The 17,964-nt window shown below is 39.7% G+C and overlaps 1 protein-coding gene and 1 pseudogene across 1 annotated transcript in view; both read right to left on the bottom strand.

The window, feature by feature from the left end:
* The window catches only part of TOPAZ1 (testis and ovary specific PAZ domain containing 1), an 87,077-nt gene extending 86,687 nt beyond the window's left edge, over positions 1–390 (bottom strand). Inside the window, 1 exon segment of the mRNA XM_029938782.1 lies at positions 160–390. Coding sequence (XP_029794642.1) covers positions 160–390 — 231 coding nt within the window.
* Positions 391–16,056: 15,666 nt separating this feature from the next.
* On the bottom strand, positions 16,057–17,748 carry LOC115291295 (annotated as a pseudogene).
* Between the last annotated feature and the right edge of the window lie 216 nt (positions 17,749–17,964).

The following is a 17,964-nucleotide window of genomic DNA, read 5'->3' as shown; positions in this document are numbered from 1 at the left end:
AGCCGCGCGAAGGCCGCCCCCGCCGCCGAGCTCCTTCAGCCGTCAGCCCAGCTCCGCGCCGCCTCGCCGCCTCCAGTCTGGCTCCGGGGGCGGCGGAGGGCGGAAGCGGAAGTGGGGCTCGCGCTGCCCCCCGGATGGGCCGGGCGGGGCCTAACGGGCGGAAGTGCCCCGGGCCAGTGCAGCCCGCGCGTGCAGGCCACACTGCTTGGGTGTGTGGCACTTGTCGCCCTTGTAGGCCGAAACCTCCAGCAACCATCGGAGGCCCTTTCGCTCACCTGCTGCCGCCCCTGCCTCGCCGCTGGCGAAGGCGATCGTCAGCCAGTGGCTTCTAACCGTCCCAAGTCTTCTGGGGTCCCTTTCCCTCAGCTTTCTCAATATATTGACCCACATACCATACAGACACCTCAAGCTCCAGATGAGCAAAACTGAGCTTAATCTTTCCACAAACTTGTTCCTCCTGTTTTGGTGGATGTGCCACTATCCACCCATTTGTGTAAGCCAATAATCTAGAAACAGAGACCTTTTCTTTGCATTTCATCCGCCGCGGCCACATTCATTACATCCGCTTGATTCCACTTTCTGTGTTTGTCAGCCACTCTCCTCTTTGCTATTACTTTGGCCTGTCTCAGAAGTTGACTGACCTACTGCCTCAGCCACCTAAATTGTATTCATGCCTCTGTCCTTGTGTAACCAACTTTGAATTTGCTCCTTGGTGAGCCAGAAACTGCATCAGGTTGAGTTGTCTGTCACACAAAGAAGTTCCTTTGCTGCCAATAAGGAGATAATGGGGAGTGGTTTCCAAAGCCAGGACTCCAAGAACAGGTGAATGGGTTCCTTTCATTTAGGGGTAAGATGCATAATTAGATAGAGAAGCTTTGTCATCAGATGTAGGGTAGGTATAAGCTGTCCGTGTTCTCTAAGGAAACATGCCTACACATACGTTGTTTGTTATGTAAATGAGGCTGAGGATCGTTCTTGGGTGGAGATTTTATTTATTTATTGATTTAATGTTTATTTGTTATTTTAGAGAGGGAGAGAGACAGAATGCAACCAGGGGAGGGGCAGAGAGACACACACACAGAATCTGAAGCAGGCTCCTGTCTCTGAACTGTAAGCACAGAGCCATACACAGGGCTTGACCTCATGAACCACAAGATCATGACCTGAGCTGAAGTCAGACGCCTAACCAACTGAGCCAGCCAAGTGCCCCGCTTGCGTGGAGATTTTAGTATTATGATGGGTTAAGGTAATCATCAGTCATTCTAGCGGTCACTCCACAGTCCATTTGCACAAGTATGAGTCAGTGGGTTAAGTTCAAACTGGTCTGGGTGATGTGGGCTGGCTGGAAATCTTATCAGGACAGTAACTATGGCTTAAGGGAGGTTTTACTTCCCAATTGTCCAAGTTAAGAGATGAGCTGGAAAAAGAGTTTAAGGAAAATGTGGAACAAAGATCAGTGAGTACAAGCAGGTGTGCAGTAAAAGTCAGGTCTTGGTGTCTAGCTGGTGACACTTGTAGTATTTCAGTGAAGCTTCTACCTGCTGCCAGGTCTTGCACTGCCCCTCCCATGTCAGAGATCCCGGCATTTCCCAGATTGGCCCTTCATGAACCTCCTTAGCATAGAGACTAAAACTAGCAGAAAGAAATCCAAACCTTTTATGATTCTCAGTCATGTGGCCACTGAATATTTAACAAATTTGGTCTATTGTTGTTCCTGTAGGAGAAAAGATGTGCTTCAGTGGAAAGCTATGTGTAGGAGTCACCCTTCTGCATTATCCGATTCTGATTTTATGGGAGCTATCTTGCAACTCTAATTTTAAAATAAATGGGAGCAATCAAAAATAATGGTCTATGGACATACAAATCCTGTCTTATAGAAGTTCAGCTGACTTCCCACTCTCACTGTGGAAGAAGACCTTTTTGCCTCAGTTGGCACATTCATTTCAATATTCCTCATCTGTGTGTCTGTTTTTTGGACCTATCTTTTGAACTGGTTTTTATAAAATCTGTCTGAGAAAGAAAGTTGTTAGCACAAGCTCATTTTTACATCTCTATGAGAGTCATGACTTTATCTTTTTGGGGGGGAAACTGTCTTTTAACATGACACATTTTCTGTTCTTTATATGCTATGTCATGCCTATGAGTCTTTATGTGCTAGTCCTGGAAATTCTTTTTTTGCTTTTCTGCCTGGTGAACTACATATTCCCCTTCAAGATTTAGCATGAGGATCACCCCTCAAGAAAGCTTCCTTGCTACCCTTCCCCTTATGTGTGTGTGTGGGTGAGTGGTGGGGGCAAGGAGTATCAGGTATACCTGCCTGCTAACACATTGCTTTCTGCTCTTTCTGTCTCTTTCAGGGCAGATACCTTATGTTAATCTTTGCATTCTGTATGTTTTAAGATAAACTTGGTCATTTTTAACACAATGTGCATAGATGTTAAAGGATGGTAGGTATGATGCACAGAATACTATGGCAGTTTGGATGAGCAGTTTAAGAGGAGTATCCTTAGGAGCTTCTATAAAAGAGAACTTAGATAAGGGAGGTGTAACGGATCTAGAAACTTCCCTTGTTTCTTTCTGCTTGTGAAAAACGTCATTAAAAGGGAAACCAGTTTAAGAATAACAGAATAGAAAAAGCTATTTCAGGGAATTCAGGCTACATGCTCATTCACATTGTGTCTCAGTTTTCTCTCCTGTAGAATGAAATAATAGTGTCTCCTGAAGGAAATCAAATATGTTACCACAGAATATGACTCTTTGACATAAAAATTATTTGGAGCTGAAGACAATTAGGAAGCAGCAAATACAGGAAAAGCTCTTTCTAACTCCCTCCCCATGCCCTTCTGCCTAAAGGCAGGATGTAAATTCTGCTTTACTGGAGACAACTCTAGACTTTTACTACCATAGAGATGGTACTAGAGGAATCTGCAAATAAACCTTACTCCATTAGTTTCTTCCCATACATTGATCTCCCTGCAATTTGCCACCCTAGGAAGCCTAAAACCATTGTCCTTTGTCCTGCCACTTCCAAACAAAGTTATTGATCTTTATTGAAGATGATAGCATCTTATAGGCCAGAGTTCTAAGCCATCATTTTGAGTTACTCTTTGTTGAAGTTTCTCCTGCATGATGTGCACTGTACACATTAAACTGTTTTTCTCTTAATACTCTTTTTGTTAAAGGGCCCCAGTGGAGGACTAAAGATGGGTAGAGTTTTGTATGCAAATATTTGTAAAGCACTTAGAACAATGCCTAGAAGATTGTAAACATTAGGTTGATTTGTTAAACAAAAACCTCAATATATCAAAGGATAGACCCTATATAATTCTGACATATATTGCCTACAAAATATTTTTTGCTACTAAGATCTTAATAAAATAAAAGATAAAAATTCAAGAGTCCAGCTTTTTTTGGTCTGAATAAAGACAGATGATCTTAAATAGTTATAGAACCAAGAATTTAAAAACTCTTATGACCCGTAATTGTTAAACAATGCATAAAAAAGGAATGGGAAGAGCTTGGTAGCATAGGAAATTGCAAAGTCAAGCAACTGAGTATTCTGAATAAGAAATTTCTAATTTTTATTCCAGATTTCAGATTCCCCATACCAAACTGCTTTCACAGAAAACTTAAAGAGATTAGGTGTGTTTTCACAAGTTTTCCTGGATTTTCTGTTCTCTTCGGTGAAATGATTATCATGATCCTCTTCTAGTCTCCTGTTAACCCCCTATCCTTGCCTCTGGATCCTGACTGCCACTACTGTTCAGCCCTTAAAGTCAACTTAAGGGTCGCTGCTTCTCCAGTGTGTGTTCTTTGTGTGTTCTGGCTTCTAGCTCTATCTTGGAAGGATCATAGCAGAGCCACATTCTCTACATTCCACAACTACAGCTGTAGATTATTAATGCACAGAACTGGCTACATAATTTGTGGGCCCTGTGGAACTACACAGCCCATGTACCCATGAAGCCAGCTCTACAGATCCATGGTCTACTTCTACAAACATCCAGAAGACTCCCAAACCTCTCTATTGCTAATATTTATAAGCTTTGACAGTATTACTTTTACTCTGTATCATACCAGTCACTGGCCAGTTTGTACCCAGAGCAATTCGACACCCTTCCTCTGCCCTGTTATGAATCACAGAGGTGTTTCCTACACTCCTGGGTCATTTGGCTTTGGGTGAGATTTGGCCAATGGAGGATAGTGGTAGGAGAACGGAGAAGGGATATTTCTCTAGCGTAGGCTGCCTATCAGACATCAGCTGCATCTTCTTTGAGACTCCATCTCTTGCTGGGCAGGTTTACTGTGGCGGAGCTTCCACCAGGTACCTTGAGGTCCCTTTGCTTCAAGGGGTGGCAGTGACTTACTGTTATGAATCTCTGGGAACCATGAAACTCTGGTTTCTCTGTTCATGTAGCCTATCTCCTGCATTACATTTCTCTCTTTAAAATACTTAATTTCTTTTTTTTTTCTGGTAAGAGACACCCCCTCATACACACTCTCCCGTAACTAAGCATGAGGATGGAAGGAGCAAAGGGGATGAAAGGAAAGACTTCTGTTCTGACACAGTGTCAGGAGACATTCTTTCACCATCTTAAAATGAATAACACAAGAATAAATATGGTACTTTCCCAAGATATGACCACCTTTCTTCCTCCTAAGTATTACCAATACTTTCTCCAGGGTTAGCTTCTTATTCAATTTTAAATTGTAAATCTTCCATCCAGGAATATTATACAATCTGTTGTTCAGCAAATAACAACATATTGGAAACTTTAAATGTGTGTGTGTGTGTGTGTGTGTGTGTGTGTGTGTGTGTGTGTTTGATGATCCTATTTTACCCGTAGAAAAAAAATCGAAGGCCAGATATTTTACTTCAGATATTAAAGTCCAGATTTGGGAATCTCAATTAACTCTACCCAGTAGAGGGCTGCAGAGCCAGATCAGCCAAGGATGAGCCACCACTCCTTCCTCTGGCTCATGGAACTCCATGGTCTTTGATCATAAAAGCCTTTGATTGTGTCATTGAGGCAGAATAACTCAATTACTCAATGTAACAAGTCTAAAATGAATCACAGTGGAGATCTGTGAGGGGAACAGGACCTTAGAAACTGTCTAGTCTAAGCTCTTCATTTTACCAGTGCTTTAAGTAATTTAAAAGTGCTGTGAATCAGTCATTTCTGAAGTGTTTCTTCTGATTGTTGCTTAGTTGCCTGCACTTCCAAGTAAGGATTCTTCAGGAGACAACCACCTCTGGTCTGAGCGAGAGACTGAAGCAAGCACAAATTTATTCTATGTATATGGTTGCACACCAGTTGCAGGATTGACTATGGTGCAGGTGTCCACACTTTAGCATCTCTGTAAAGGATCCTATATTTATATCTGTAAAAATTTCTGTTTGAATTAGGGCCATCATTGCAGTCTATTATCTTGTTTGTGTAGGAGGGAATCCCCATTTCATTATAATATTATAATGAAATAAAAGTCCCATTACAATATGGGATAGCCTCAGATATGCCAGTGGTTACTATGTCAAAGTCAAGATTACCAATGGGTAGAATGGATGGCTGCTTAAATGGTTTGACTTGAAGTGTGACAGGAAAAACTTCCTTCTATTTAGTCACTTTTCAGCACAAGAGGACATTGTGTATGTTTATATATACACCGATGACTTCCAAATTTATATCTCCTGCACCATGTCTGATTTGTCATCTCTTGCCCATGCTCTGACTCAAGTGGCCAGGGTAAACAGTTCCTTTCAGGCTTTGATTTACTGAGCAGAGAGCACTCTGCAAGAATTTTCCATTTCTGCCCCAGGGATTTCCCTAAATGCCCCAGGGCAGACAGCGGCTTTTTCAAGGGCATGGGCACCTAGAAGGTGCAGTGATGGAGCAGCTGTCAACCAGCATGGGTGGGGAGCTGGTAAGTAAGTGCTCTGCCCCTTGCTCTTCAAACAATCCTGGAGGCGTTTTGTATATTCTATTTGGTACTTTTGCAGATTTGAGTTTTCATTGTACATGGCAGCAACCTTGATAACGCAACTTTTTATTGGCCTTTCTTCCTTTCTGGTCACACTCTCCCTTTTCTGATTGATGGTGCCTGTACCTCCTAAATAAACTACTTGCACATAGGCCTTGGGCTCTGCTCAAGCTAAGACCATATCTAGTTGACATTTTAAATTTAAATGCCGCCAAAATAACTCCTGATCTTTCCATAGTTTCCTCTCTCATAGTTTACTCAGCTCAGTTAGCAGTAACTCCATAATTCCAGGCCAAAACCCTTAGACTCATTGTGGAAACTGCTCTCCCACTGGCCTGCTCTTCCGCCCCCATCTAATCCATCAGCAAACTGCTCCACCTGAAAACTAAATCCCAAACCTCATCATTTCTTAGCATGTCCACTAGTTCTGTCCCCTAGTCAGGCCACCATCATCCTTTCTTGCCTGGACTACTGTAAAAATCTTGTGACTGATTTTCATATTTCTAACTTTTTGCACATACTAGTCAAGTTGCTTCATTAAAATCAAGTTGCCTCTGCCCAGAAACCCTCCAAACGCTACCCATTCCATTTAAAATAAAACCCAAGTCCTGGCCAAGTACAATCATGTCCCCAGTATCCTTTTGTCCTAATATTCGATCACTTTCCTCCTTATGGTGCCCCAGCCCAAAGGCCTTCTCAGTTGCCATTTGAACAAGCTAAGTATGATCTCGCCTTGTGTCTTTTTCACTTGCTGTCCCCCTGCCTGGAATGTGTCTTCCCCCAGGAATCCACATGCTCCATTTCCTAACTTCCTTTAGGCTTCTGCTCAAATGTTGCTATAAAGAGAGACCTTCACTGCACGGTCAGATAAAACCAAATCTGGACTTTGTAAGGAGCGTTGAATAGCTGCTCCCCCTTCAGGTGGGGCAGTGCTCTGCATCTGGCCGCAGTCTCCACTATTCCCCACTGTCCTCAGTCAATGTTGCTTGTTTATGCTTCCTGTCTGGCCCTGTCAACACTGAAGTTTTACTTTAAAGTTATACATTTCAGTTTACAGGATATTTGCAACCCCATCATCTGGCTGCTCAAAAATCATCGCATCATATCCCTTTCATATTAACTCCCTGCTCTGTTCTCCACATCGCCCCTCCAAACCTTCTCCATTTTCTCAAGCCTTCCCTTCCACACTGTTGGCTCCACAGGTGAAACTGTCTTCTTTTCTTGGGTGTTCTTAGTCATTCTGAGATTCCCCAGTTTTCTCTGCATCACTAAGTCCCTATCTTTATCCATTCCCTCTCCTGAAGGGAATAAACAAAGACAAAACACAATGGGAAAAGCCAAGTCCACTTGGGTGTCAACTATCACCACAGACACGCTAAGGCAGACAGAGCTGTGGGAAAGCTTGTTGGTCAAAAAAAGTGAAAGGCTTCAGGCAGGCCCTGGTTGGAGGCTATTGGCCTGGGGAAATTAGAAGTGGGCTGTCGATGTGATTGGTTAGGGATGCATATTGGGCTTTCTCTGATTTGTTCTAAGCTGGAACCAGGGACAAAAATTAGGGAAGCTGTCAGTTATTAATCAAGTCTTAGCCACTTTGGGCTGATTGTTACAGAAGTAATTAACTTCCTGGATTGCTACTAGAGATAACAGTCTGACTTCTTATAAGTCTAACTTACAGCAGACTGGCTTCCTGGGCCATTTATTGTACGTAAGGTGATTAATTTCTTGGGCAGGTTGCTGTAGATTGGGGAGTCTGAGTTCTATTTCTGTAGATCATCTGGCCATTGTCACACTGTATATTTAGTCTCTCATTTTTTTTTTCTACTGTTGCACAGAAAAAGCCTTCCTCTATTTCACTGATGATCTCAACATTATATGGCTGTGCTAACTGAGCTCTCCCATACCTTTCTTCTTTTTACCCCAGATGTGTCTGGGTCCAATTACTCACACCCTTTCCTCCTTAGTTCTTTGGAAATTGGTTTCCTTCTCAGATACTAAAATGGAATTTCAGTTTCAAATGAGATTATAGGTTTAAAAAAACTGACAACACAATCATCACAAAATCCATAAAAGTAGCATAACATTATTATTATGTGTATAATTTCTGTATTGTTATATATGCCTATATGATTATAACTTTTGTCTTAAATGTTTGCACTACATACTTTTTGATTACCTCTTCACCTGACAATAGTTTTGTAATATTTTTCTGTAGAGAGAATAAACAATCTGGTCTTTCTTCTAGGATAGTCAAATTAAATTTGTTCATAAGTGGTAGTTTGGAAATATAAACATGTGTCTTTATACTGCCATACTTTCTATTACAAAGCAGCACTTTGTTACAGGCTTGTGTCCAGAACACATAGGAATCTTGATAAATTTTACTTCATGTGATTTGCATTAAGAAGGTGAATATACACATAGACAATGACCAGATGATATAAAAATAGAACTCTGACCCACAATCTGCAGCAAACAGTCTAGGAAACCAAAACATTATCTACAGTAAAGTAGCCCAACAAGGTAGCCTATTATAAATAACTGAGAAAGTCAGACATTATTTCTAACAACTGGTCCAGGGAGCCAAACAACAGCCCCTCTACCAATTGGTCCCAAAAGACCAGATTTTGAGTAAAACCCAACAGCTACCTTAATTTTTGCTTCCAAAATAGGATCAATCAGAGGCCAAACATGGCCCGTAACCAATCATATGGGACGCAGCGCTCCTAGTTAGCCCGCCTCCAGCTTTTTTTAGGCCAACAGCCTCCAATCAGGGCACACTTGAAGCTTTCCTTTTTTCCACTAGGAAACTTTTCCACTCCTCTGCTTGCCTTTGAGCCTCTGCAAAAGTCAGAGTGATGGTGGCTGACTTCACTGAAGCTCTGGATAAATATACTTTGCTTGTTCTCATCGGGTTGGTCTTAATTTATTTCTGTACATAAAAAAATAAATGTCTAATGAAATTATAATTGTATATGCTGCATTACCTAGTATATTAAACAAGAAAGACCTTCCATTTTAACTGAGCATTGATGAGAACCCAATTCCCTGTAATAAACTTTGGGTCCTGTTTAGTCCAAATCTTGTTTTTCTTCCACTGCCCATTTACTTCTGTGGTGGGAGTTGCAGACCACTTTCATATCATGATATGAACTCTGGCCCGTAGACCCCCACACGGGGTACAGTGTACAGCAGAAGAAATAATTCCTAGTTCAGCAAAGTAAGCAGTAACTTAACTATACATTGGAGTACAGGAATCGTCATCATTATATCCCACAAATCCCAAACTAACTATATCCCCAACTCAAATTCTCCATAGCCATAATTAAAGTGGCTATAGGAAAAACGTCCTGTAGTGGGGGCAGATTTCTGTTAGCGCAGGAAAGTGATGGGAATGTTCAGAATGATATGGAGGATCTTCCTGATGGACCATGTATTTTATAGGGCATAGAGGATTGAGAAGGGGGTCAGAGTTGGGACATGCAGAGTCTGAGGAATAACTAGGGAGTCTTCATCTTTCTTTGGTGATTTTCATGTCAGGATAGCCCAGGTAAGGGATCATTCTCGTTGCTTCCATATCATCCTGTACTAATAATGCTAATAGATCGATCTACAAGGCACTCTTCCAGATAACATTGTTACTAGCCTACTTTACATATGAGAAAGCTCAAGCACATAGCACTTAAGTAATATTCTCAAGTTCCATAGGCAGTAAGTAAGCAACATACCTCCAAGTCTACGTGTTTATTTGCCCATGGCACTGATGTTCTGCTGGTATCTCCTGATTTTATCTCTATTTTTTCTTTGCACTAGTTTTCTGTTGTTGCTGTTACAAATTACCACAAACTTAGTGGCTTATAAAAACACAAATTTGTCTTGTGGTTCTGGAGGTCAGAAGTCTGAAATGGGTCTTATGGGGTTAAAATCAGGGTGTCAGCAGGACTGTGTTCCTATCTGAAGGTTGTAGGAGAGAATCCATTTTATTGCCTTTTCTAGAGGCTGCCTGCATTCCTTGCTTGTGGCCTCTCCCACCTTCAAGGTCAGAAAGGCCTAGTCCAGTCTTTTCATGTCAATCATTCTGACACTCTGTCTTCCACATTTAGGGACCCTTGTGATGACTTTAATGTGGATATTGGTGAAAGGATGCCTTTCATGAGAGCTGGTGCTTTGCTGAATCCTATCCCTTTCCCTCCATTAGAAGGCGATATTTTTTTTGACATAGGCCCAGCAAAGGTGGCTTCCAAGAAAGTGATTGGAAATTTGATCAGGATTCCATCTAGCTGGGACACCCAGAACTGGAACCTGACCCATTTGTGGAGTTATTTCTAGAGAATGCATCGTTAGCCCTGAGAAAGTAAATGGGGTATTTGCTGAAACATCAGCGATGATCTGTCTCAAGGCTGTCAAACAGATAGCGCTTATGAGAACAGAGTCCCGTGATCTCCCAGGAGCAATCAGGAAACAGACCCACTGTAATTGCCTCGCAGTCCTTGAAACTGCCCATCTTCCCTACATGCTTTCACAGAAACACCAGATGTGTGTTTGGTCTGTGTCTGGAGACTCTTTTCCTCCCGTGCTTTATCTTTGATGTTTATACCTGGCGACATGAAATAAGGGCTGTGTGCAGTTTTCTGTGGTGGCTGTTTGGCTCACAGAGGCAGCCCTGCACGTCCGCTCAGTCTAAGTGTCTGAGAAGATTTTCTTCAGTGCGTGGCTACAAGTGGCACCAGAACAGGGGCCAGCAGAATCAACTGGATTGTCTCTCAGGCCCAAAAAAGGAAAAAGGATGCCTGCCCATTCAGGTGGGAACTACCGGCACTCGATGCCCACGACCAGAGGAGAAAAACATCCCTCTTCTTCTCTGTTCCAATCAGGCGTGCCGAGCCCCCATCTTCTAGTGTCTTCTACTTTTGTTTACATGTCCACCTGTCATGGGAGTTTCACTACCTAAACAGCAGAATATACATATGGAGCAATATGCTTTTTCACTCATCAGGGTGTAAAGCCCCAGACAAAGATTTAACCAAACTGCTTTCCATAATTTATCAGCAATGCCCACGGCACTCTGCTGAGGAGTCCCTTGAATGGCCAATTGGGAGTGCATAGGGTGCTGCTTAAAAAAATGCCCTTGGCCCACTAAAGCTCTCTCGTTTACACACATGGAACTTAGGTCACATTGCTATTCGTGCTTTACAAGATAAACCTGATTAAAATAGATGTCAAGACTTGAAAAAAAAAAAAAGAAAGACAGAAAAGAAAAAGACAAAAAAAGTTTCTGCTTCTGCTCATCTATCTGAGCAAACAGGCTTTAAGACCAGGAGACCTCTTACTCCGCCCTCTGGGCTTCTTTCCATCTCCAGCTTTCTTGGCAGCACCTCACCTCTTCTGCCCTTCTTCCTCTCCCCCTACTTCTTCACCACGTAGGGGTACAACGTACATGACTGACTTGTATACCTTCTGGGTGCCCCTGGTACCATGGACTTCTCCTCTAACCCTCACTGTCAACGAGTAAAGAGCACACCCTTAGGCTTAGTGGCCCACTTCATATCTCCTCACTAACGCCTCAAATAAAAATTGACAATGCTAAACAAATTGCTTAATCTTTTAAGTGGACCCAAATAGAACATTTTCATATTTAGCATAATTTAAATTTATTGATTTAATTAAAATAGACCTGTCTGTAAAATTATCAACATTAAATATAAAACTTTCTCTACCTAAGTTTACTAAAGATCAAATAAACGCATAAACATCTCTGTTACGATTTGTTAGCAAAAAGATGACTTAAAATAATGGCTACTTCTATCTCAAAAGTTTTCATAGGTAGTTCTTAAGATAACTTTCAAGGTCTTTGGTAACCTAAAACTTTTAAGTTTTGTCTGGATAATAAATTAAAATTAAATTAATTGGACATTTAGGCCTTTGTCAAATCAGATAGAATGCTGAAGCAATAATTATTAAACATCGGTTTATGTTTTTGACTTATTGCAGAGAAACTAAAAATATTTGGGTCTATTGGAAAAGCTGCTTTATACTTAATTGATCCTAAAAAAGAATTCTAATGTAACAGACTGTTCACAATTGGTTATGACTTAGTTTTCACTAGAGACTAAGGTTTCTAAGGCTTAAAATTTTGTTAAATATAATTAAGACTGATGAAAATAAGGAAAGTAACTCTGTATGTAGAAAAGGAGATATATAAAAAAGATATATAGGATACATTTTTGTTAAAGGTAAAAGAAAGTAATTCTGTCCAAAATGAGACTGGTTGTTTGGGAAAAAAATGGCTTGGGACAAAATCTAAATGCAAAGGAAAATTGTAGAAGGTTCATGAAGGGAAATCTTTGGAAGAAAATTTTATGTATGGTTAGGAGAGACTAAGGTCAAAATAAATGGACTTTTAAAATACACTAATACAAGATTAAAATTTTACTTTTCTTTGTGTTCAAAAGACAGTTTTCTTGGATTGTAGATCTGCTCTTGGAATAAAAAGTAAACAAAGGTCTTTTCTCTTCTATCTGCCAAAAAAGCCAAAGTTCTATTTTTTGTCTTTATTAGGTCTCTAATTACTTGGTCAAAACTACTCAGTGTTAAAGGAGCTAGGTTTTGCCGACAACTATATAAACTTACATGTTTACCTTAAAACAATTAATATTAATAATGATTTGTAATCCTATTTAGGATATGCTTTATAACTTTCTAAAGTTTTAACAAACTTCCTAAGATTTAAATTGTAAATAAAACCTTTTTAACCAATTGGGCCTTTTTATTTGATATGCTACTTAAAAAGCTGTATCAAACAAATACTAACAAACCTTAAGTTGTATTTTTTAGTGAATGCTATAACTACTCAAATATATATATAAAATTCCTAAAATTTTAATGTTTTGGTATAAGGACATCACTTGATATTCTATTTATCAAAATGTTGTATGTCACAAAAATAACCAAATTTCCTTATAAACTGCATCATACTAAACTCTCATATCAAATTATTAACCATGTCCTTTTAAAAATCTTTTGTTATTTGTAACAATTGTTCTAATGCTCTTACAAAATATATTTTATATTCAAAGAGATTTATAAAAGAAACTTTTTGAACAAATACAGGTATTTAACATCTTTAAGATCATAAAACAAATGGGTAAAAATTTCCAAAATTAAAAAATACTTTCAAACTAAACACAAATTAATAACATAAAACTAAGTAAACAGAAAAAAATTTTTATCAACTATCAAAGACCTCTTATTTGGGCTTTTTTCTCTTTTTGTTTTTCAAGTCCTGTTTTGCTGTTTTCCCCTGTATCACCACCTAATGCCAAGACTCCTTCACTGCTACAACTTCAAGCCATCATTAAACATTTAAAGCTCCTCCCATTAAAACAAAAGAAGGGAAATACCTCCCCTAGGGCAAGATTAATGAGAGTCCTGTTGACATTAAATCATTTACCATCAGACAGAAATTTACATTCTCCAATGCTCAAACATTTTCAAATAGAACAGGAAAACCCAAGGTACAGTATAGATTGCCCAATGAGGGGCCAACCTGGAAGGATCCAATAGCATTGTTAACCCTGTGACCCCTAAAAATATGTATCTATCTGTCCTCTCTTGCCTTGCTGCCAACTCAATTAAGGTAATACTCCTGCAATTGTGTCTGCTTTATTTACCTGTTGCTTCTATTCACCCACACTCTACTTTTACCTATGAGGCTCATCTTCTTAGCCCTTCTATGTTTGATCTAGTCTCCTTGGAACATCCTGAATTCCGATTTCATCGAATAACTCGCCTATAAAGGAGGACACTGGGTTCCCATTAGTGCTGATGATTTGTCTATCACATAGACTCTCAATAAATTGGACTTTTTCTCACTTAGGCATTCCTCTATGTTCCTATTATAATCCTAATACTCACAATTCTAACCAAAGCCTCTGTGTCCCTCTTCACAAACAATGGGATTTAAATAACATACTTAAAGCACCAAAAGATGGATCTTGGGTAAGTACTATCAAATATCAACATTTTGTTGTCACAACAAAAATAGAAGGAAACCTAAGTGAGAACCCAAAACCAAATGTGAAGTTTGAGTTTGTTTGTGTGTATGGTATAAGAAATTGGTTCAGTTTCATTTTCTGCATGTTGCTGTCCAGCTCTCCCAGCCCCACATGCTAAGGAGACTGTCTTCTTTCCATTGGATATTCTTTCCTGCTTTGTTAAAGATTACTTGACCATACATTTCTGGATCCATTTCTGGGTTCTTTATTCTGTTTCATTGATCTGAGTGTCTATTTTTTGCCAGTACCATACTGTCTTGATGATTATACATTTGTGGTAGAGGCAAAAGTCTGGGATTGTGATTTTCTTTGTTTTTTTTCTTTTCCCCTGGTTTTCTTTTTCAGCATCACTTTGGCTATCTGGGGTCTTTTGTGGTTCCATGCATATTTTAGGATTGTTTGTTCTAGCTATGAGAAGAATGCCAGTGCAATTTGGATTGGGATTGCATTGAATGTGTAGATTGCTTTGGGTAGTATCGACATGTTAACAATATTTGTTCTTCCAATCCATGAGCATGAGATGTTTTTCCATTTCTTTGTGTCTTCTCTGATTTTTTTTCATAAGTTTTCTATAGTTTTCAGCATACAGATCTTTTGCCTCTTGGTTAGGTTTATTCCTAGGTATTTTATGGTCCCTGGTACAATTGTAAATGGAACTGATTCATTGATATCTCTTTCTGTTGCTTCATTATTGGTGTATAGAGATGCAACTGATTTCTGTACCTTGACTTTATATTCTGCAACTTTGCTGAATTCACATATCAGTTCTAGCAGGTATTTGTGGCATCTTTTCGGTTTTCTAGGTAGAGTATGATGCTCACTACCATCCTGAAAAAATTGAAGTGCATCTGAGTTATTTTGATGAATGGAGACACAGCCGTAGTTTTGCACTAAATTTTCCATTACTGAATTGTATGTTTTTTCACCTTGGTACCTTATGATCACTAGAGAGCTACTTACTTACACAATGTTTTAACCATATATTATGATAAATGGCCATTTATAACTGTATGAAACTCATGTTATAGGCACACTATTGATTATGACATTATACAAAATCATGGCCACAAGTTTCTGTGTAAGAGATGTACTTCTGTTTCTCTTAAAGCAAGAAATATCTCACAGTTCAGATTTACACGAGTAGTGCTTTTTAAACTAAATTAAAAATAAATTCTGTCCTGTCTGTAAAATTATAAATATCTCTAGTCCATTTTACAGAATGTGAAAATGCTTATAAATTTATCTCCGAGTAAATACATATTATGGCAATGGAAGCCAGTTAAAAAACAAAAACAAAAAACAAAACCAGCCGTCACACTGGCCTATGGAAACATCCAGGGTTATTCTGTATCTCCTACATTGGAAAAATTAAACTAAATAAAGAAAAAAAGCAAAAGAGAGATAAGAAATGGCAACTGCTACAACCTAAAAGCATGGACTGAAATGTCTTCCTTCAATTCAATAACTAAGCCATTTCTAGAATGAATATTTATGGATAACTAGGATAGGAGAGTGTTCCTCTTAATGCTCAGGGGAGAATTATGTAGAAATAATTTCCACATTCTGTAAAGAAAAAACAGAGTCACTATTTAAAAACTAAATTCAGCCAGAATATTCAAAGTTAGGTTCTGAAGGAGTGACATCTTCAAAGGTAGCAAAATTAAAAATCATAATCCCATAGATGATGCTTATTTTTACCAATGTAAAGAAAGGAAACATGATCACAAGATACAATACACTCTGACAGCATCAAATGAAAAATTATGAGCAACTTAAGTAACTAAAATGTTCTCTATTGAAATATAAAAACATGATTTCCAAAATGATTCAGTTTGTAATAGGTCCCTTAGAAGTATGAAGTAGTACTCGTTCTGTACATTGCTGAATTGCCCTTCACATTAAATATTTTCCCTATCTTAAAAAAAAAAAACCAACCAGCTTCTGAATGGCACTGACTCCTTCATTATGGGGAGCACAGGCTCAGTGAACTTGTTTCCGAGGCTTTCCTCCAAAGTGATTCATTTCATCAAATCTCTAATATCTCCAAATCTACATGTCGAACTTCAGGATTTCGTTTTTTTCAGTTCCTTCACAAGTCTGTCTACTTCAATAATATTTTCAGTATCAATAATATTTTCTCCATGTTTAAGCCTAAAAGTTTCCAGTTCCTTCAGGAGTTTTCACTTTTTCAATTTCCTGTAGCATTTGGTCAAAATCTGGTTTTCCGAAACATGATCTTGTAACAACTTGTCCATCAAAATCTACTTCTGCCTTAAATCTTTCTTTTCCTAATCCCAGATCTGTGGCTTTAACATCATGAATTGCCCTCACTGTGGGTCGTTCCCCAGGAGTCCAGGCAGCCGCTGTACTTGCCCTGGCTGGCTGGATCGCACCAAGAGTGCTTCTGTGTTAGTGTAGGTGAGGAATGCTAGTAACCTGCCCACACCCAAAGAACCTAGGCTGTCATACAGTGGATTACCTGTTATAGAAGTAAGGCCCATACACGTGGCTGCTATTATTACTTCCAAGACTGTTGCAGTATCCTCCAGGAATATAACGTTTGTACTAGAATCGCAACTTTTCATTATGTACTTATAAAAGGACATTCCTTTGGCTCGAGCACCCCTACAAAGTTCATTTACAGCAACGAGAAGTGTTGCTCCTTCAGATACTAATGATCCTGATAAAATACAGTATGCCCACAGGAGGGAGCAATCTCATGATTCCGTGGTACCAAGATAACCCTGCACCCATCACGAAAATACCAACACCACTCCTTAGTGAAGCAATGTAGTGCATATTTGAAAATCCACACAGATGAGTAGGATCTAGTGTTTGAACAGACTTACCGATGCCCACTGCTGGTAAACCCTGATTACAAGTATCAGGCAAAGAATATACAGCTTCGAAGAACATACTCGCTGACCTGTATAAATCCAGGCAAGAAATTTAAAGAAGCAGTTTAACCCATTGATGCAAATGGCAACCATTATCACTTTTTCTGGACCTTTAACAAAAAACTGATGTTGTTCTGGACCATGGCTTGGTGTTTCCCAGGAAGTCTCTATTTTCTCTTAATAATCTTTGGTTTCTAAATAGCCTTTCTCTATATTCTACTTCTGCTACCCGATGCAGTTTTTTCTCTCTGGCAAGAGCTTCAGGGCTTCCCCAAACCTCCAAAGATTTTGCTTCCACATCTGATCTCAGATATATGGTAGAGATCTCGGTATCTTCCCGAAAACTTTGTCATCTTATTTTTTAAGTTGTTCTAGATGACTGGATTTCAAACAAAACTTATTTACTGCTCTGACTCCAGTGATAAAATTATTCTGAGTGTACTTTGGTTTGTCTTCCCTCTTCTTAAGCACTGCTTTGACTCTCATTGGAGAGGTTCTTACTTAATAAGTGGAGCTTTGAGTTCAGCGCCTGTAATTTCTGCTGTTTCATCAAATGATGATACTTTTTCCAGTCTGAGACTTTGTGATCCCTGTCCTTCTTTCTGAACATCTGTAGAGTAGGACTTCACTTGATTGAGTGTACAAATGTATGAGTGTCTACAGGGAACCATGTTTGAAAAACTTCCCAATGCCACTAAATTCTGGCATTCCTGGCGCTTGCTGGAGCTGTGGGCCTCGGCCCTGCAGTGTAGACGGAGCTGGCACAAGTAGGACCAGTTACACCTGTGGGCCGCAATGGCGGCAGCCAAGCTGGGTGACATCTTGGCACGGCAAAGGCCCCTCTTCTGACACCGCCTCCTGCCTCCGCAATGCCACTGGTGACAATGGACTCCACAGACTGAACCCTGCTAATACTCAGGCCTGCGCCGCCACAGGCAGCCTCTGATGGGAGATTTTTGATAATGGATTCAATTTCGTTATGGGCCTGTTCAAATTTTCTCTTTCTTCCTGTTTGACCTTTGGGAGTGTATCGGTGT

Source organism: Suricata suricatta, chromosome 5 (assembly GCF_006229205.1).
Source record: "Suricata suricatta isolate VVHF042 chromosome 5, meerkat_22Aug2017_6uvM2_HiC, whole genome shotgun sequence".
Taxonomy (NCBI): domain Eukaryota; kingdom Metazoa; phylum Chordata; class Mammalia; order Carnivora; family Herpestidae; genus Suricata; species Suricata suricatta.
Note: the sequence above shows the minus strand (reverse complement) of the source record. Positions and strands in the feature narration are given on the sequence as shown.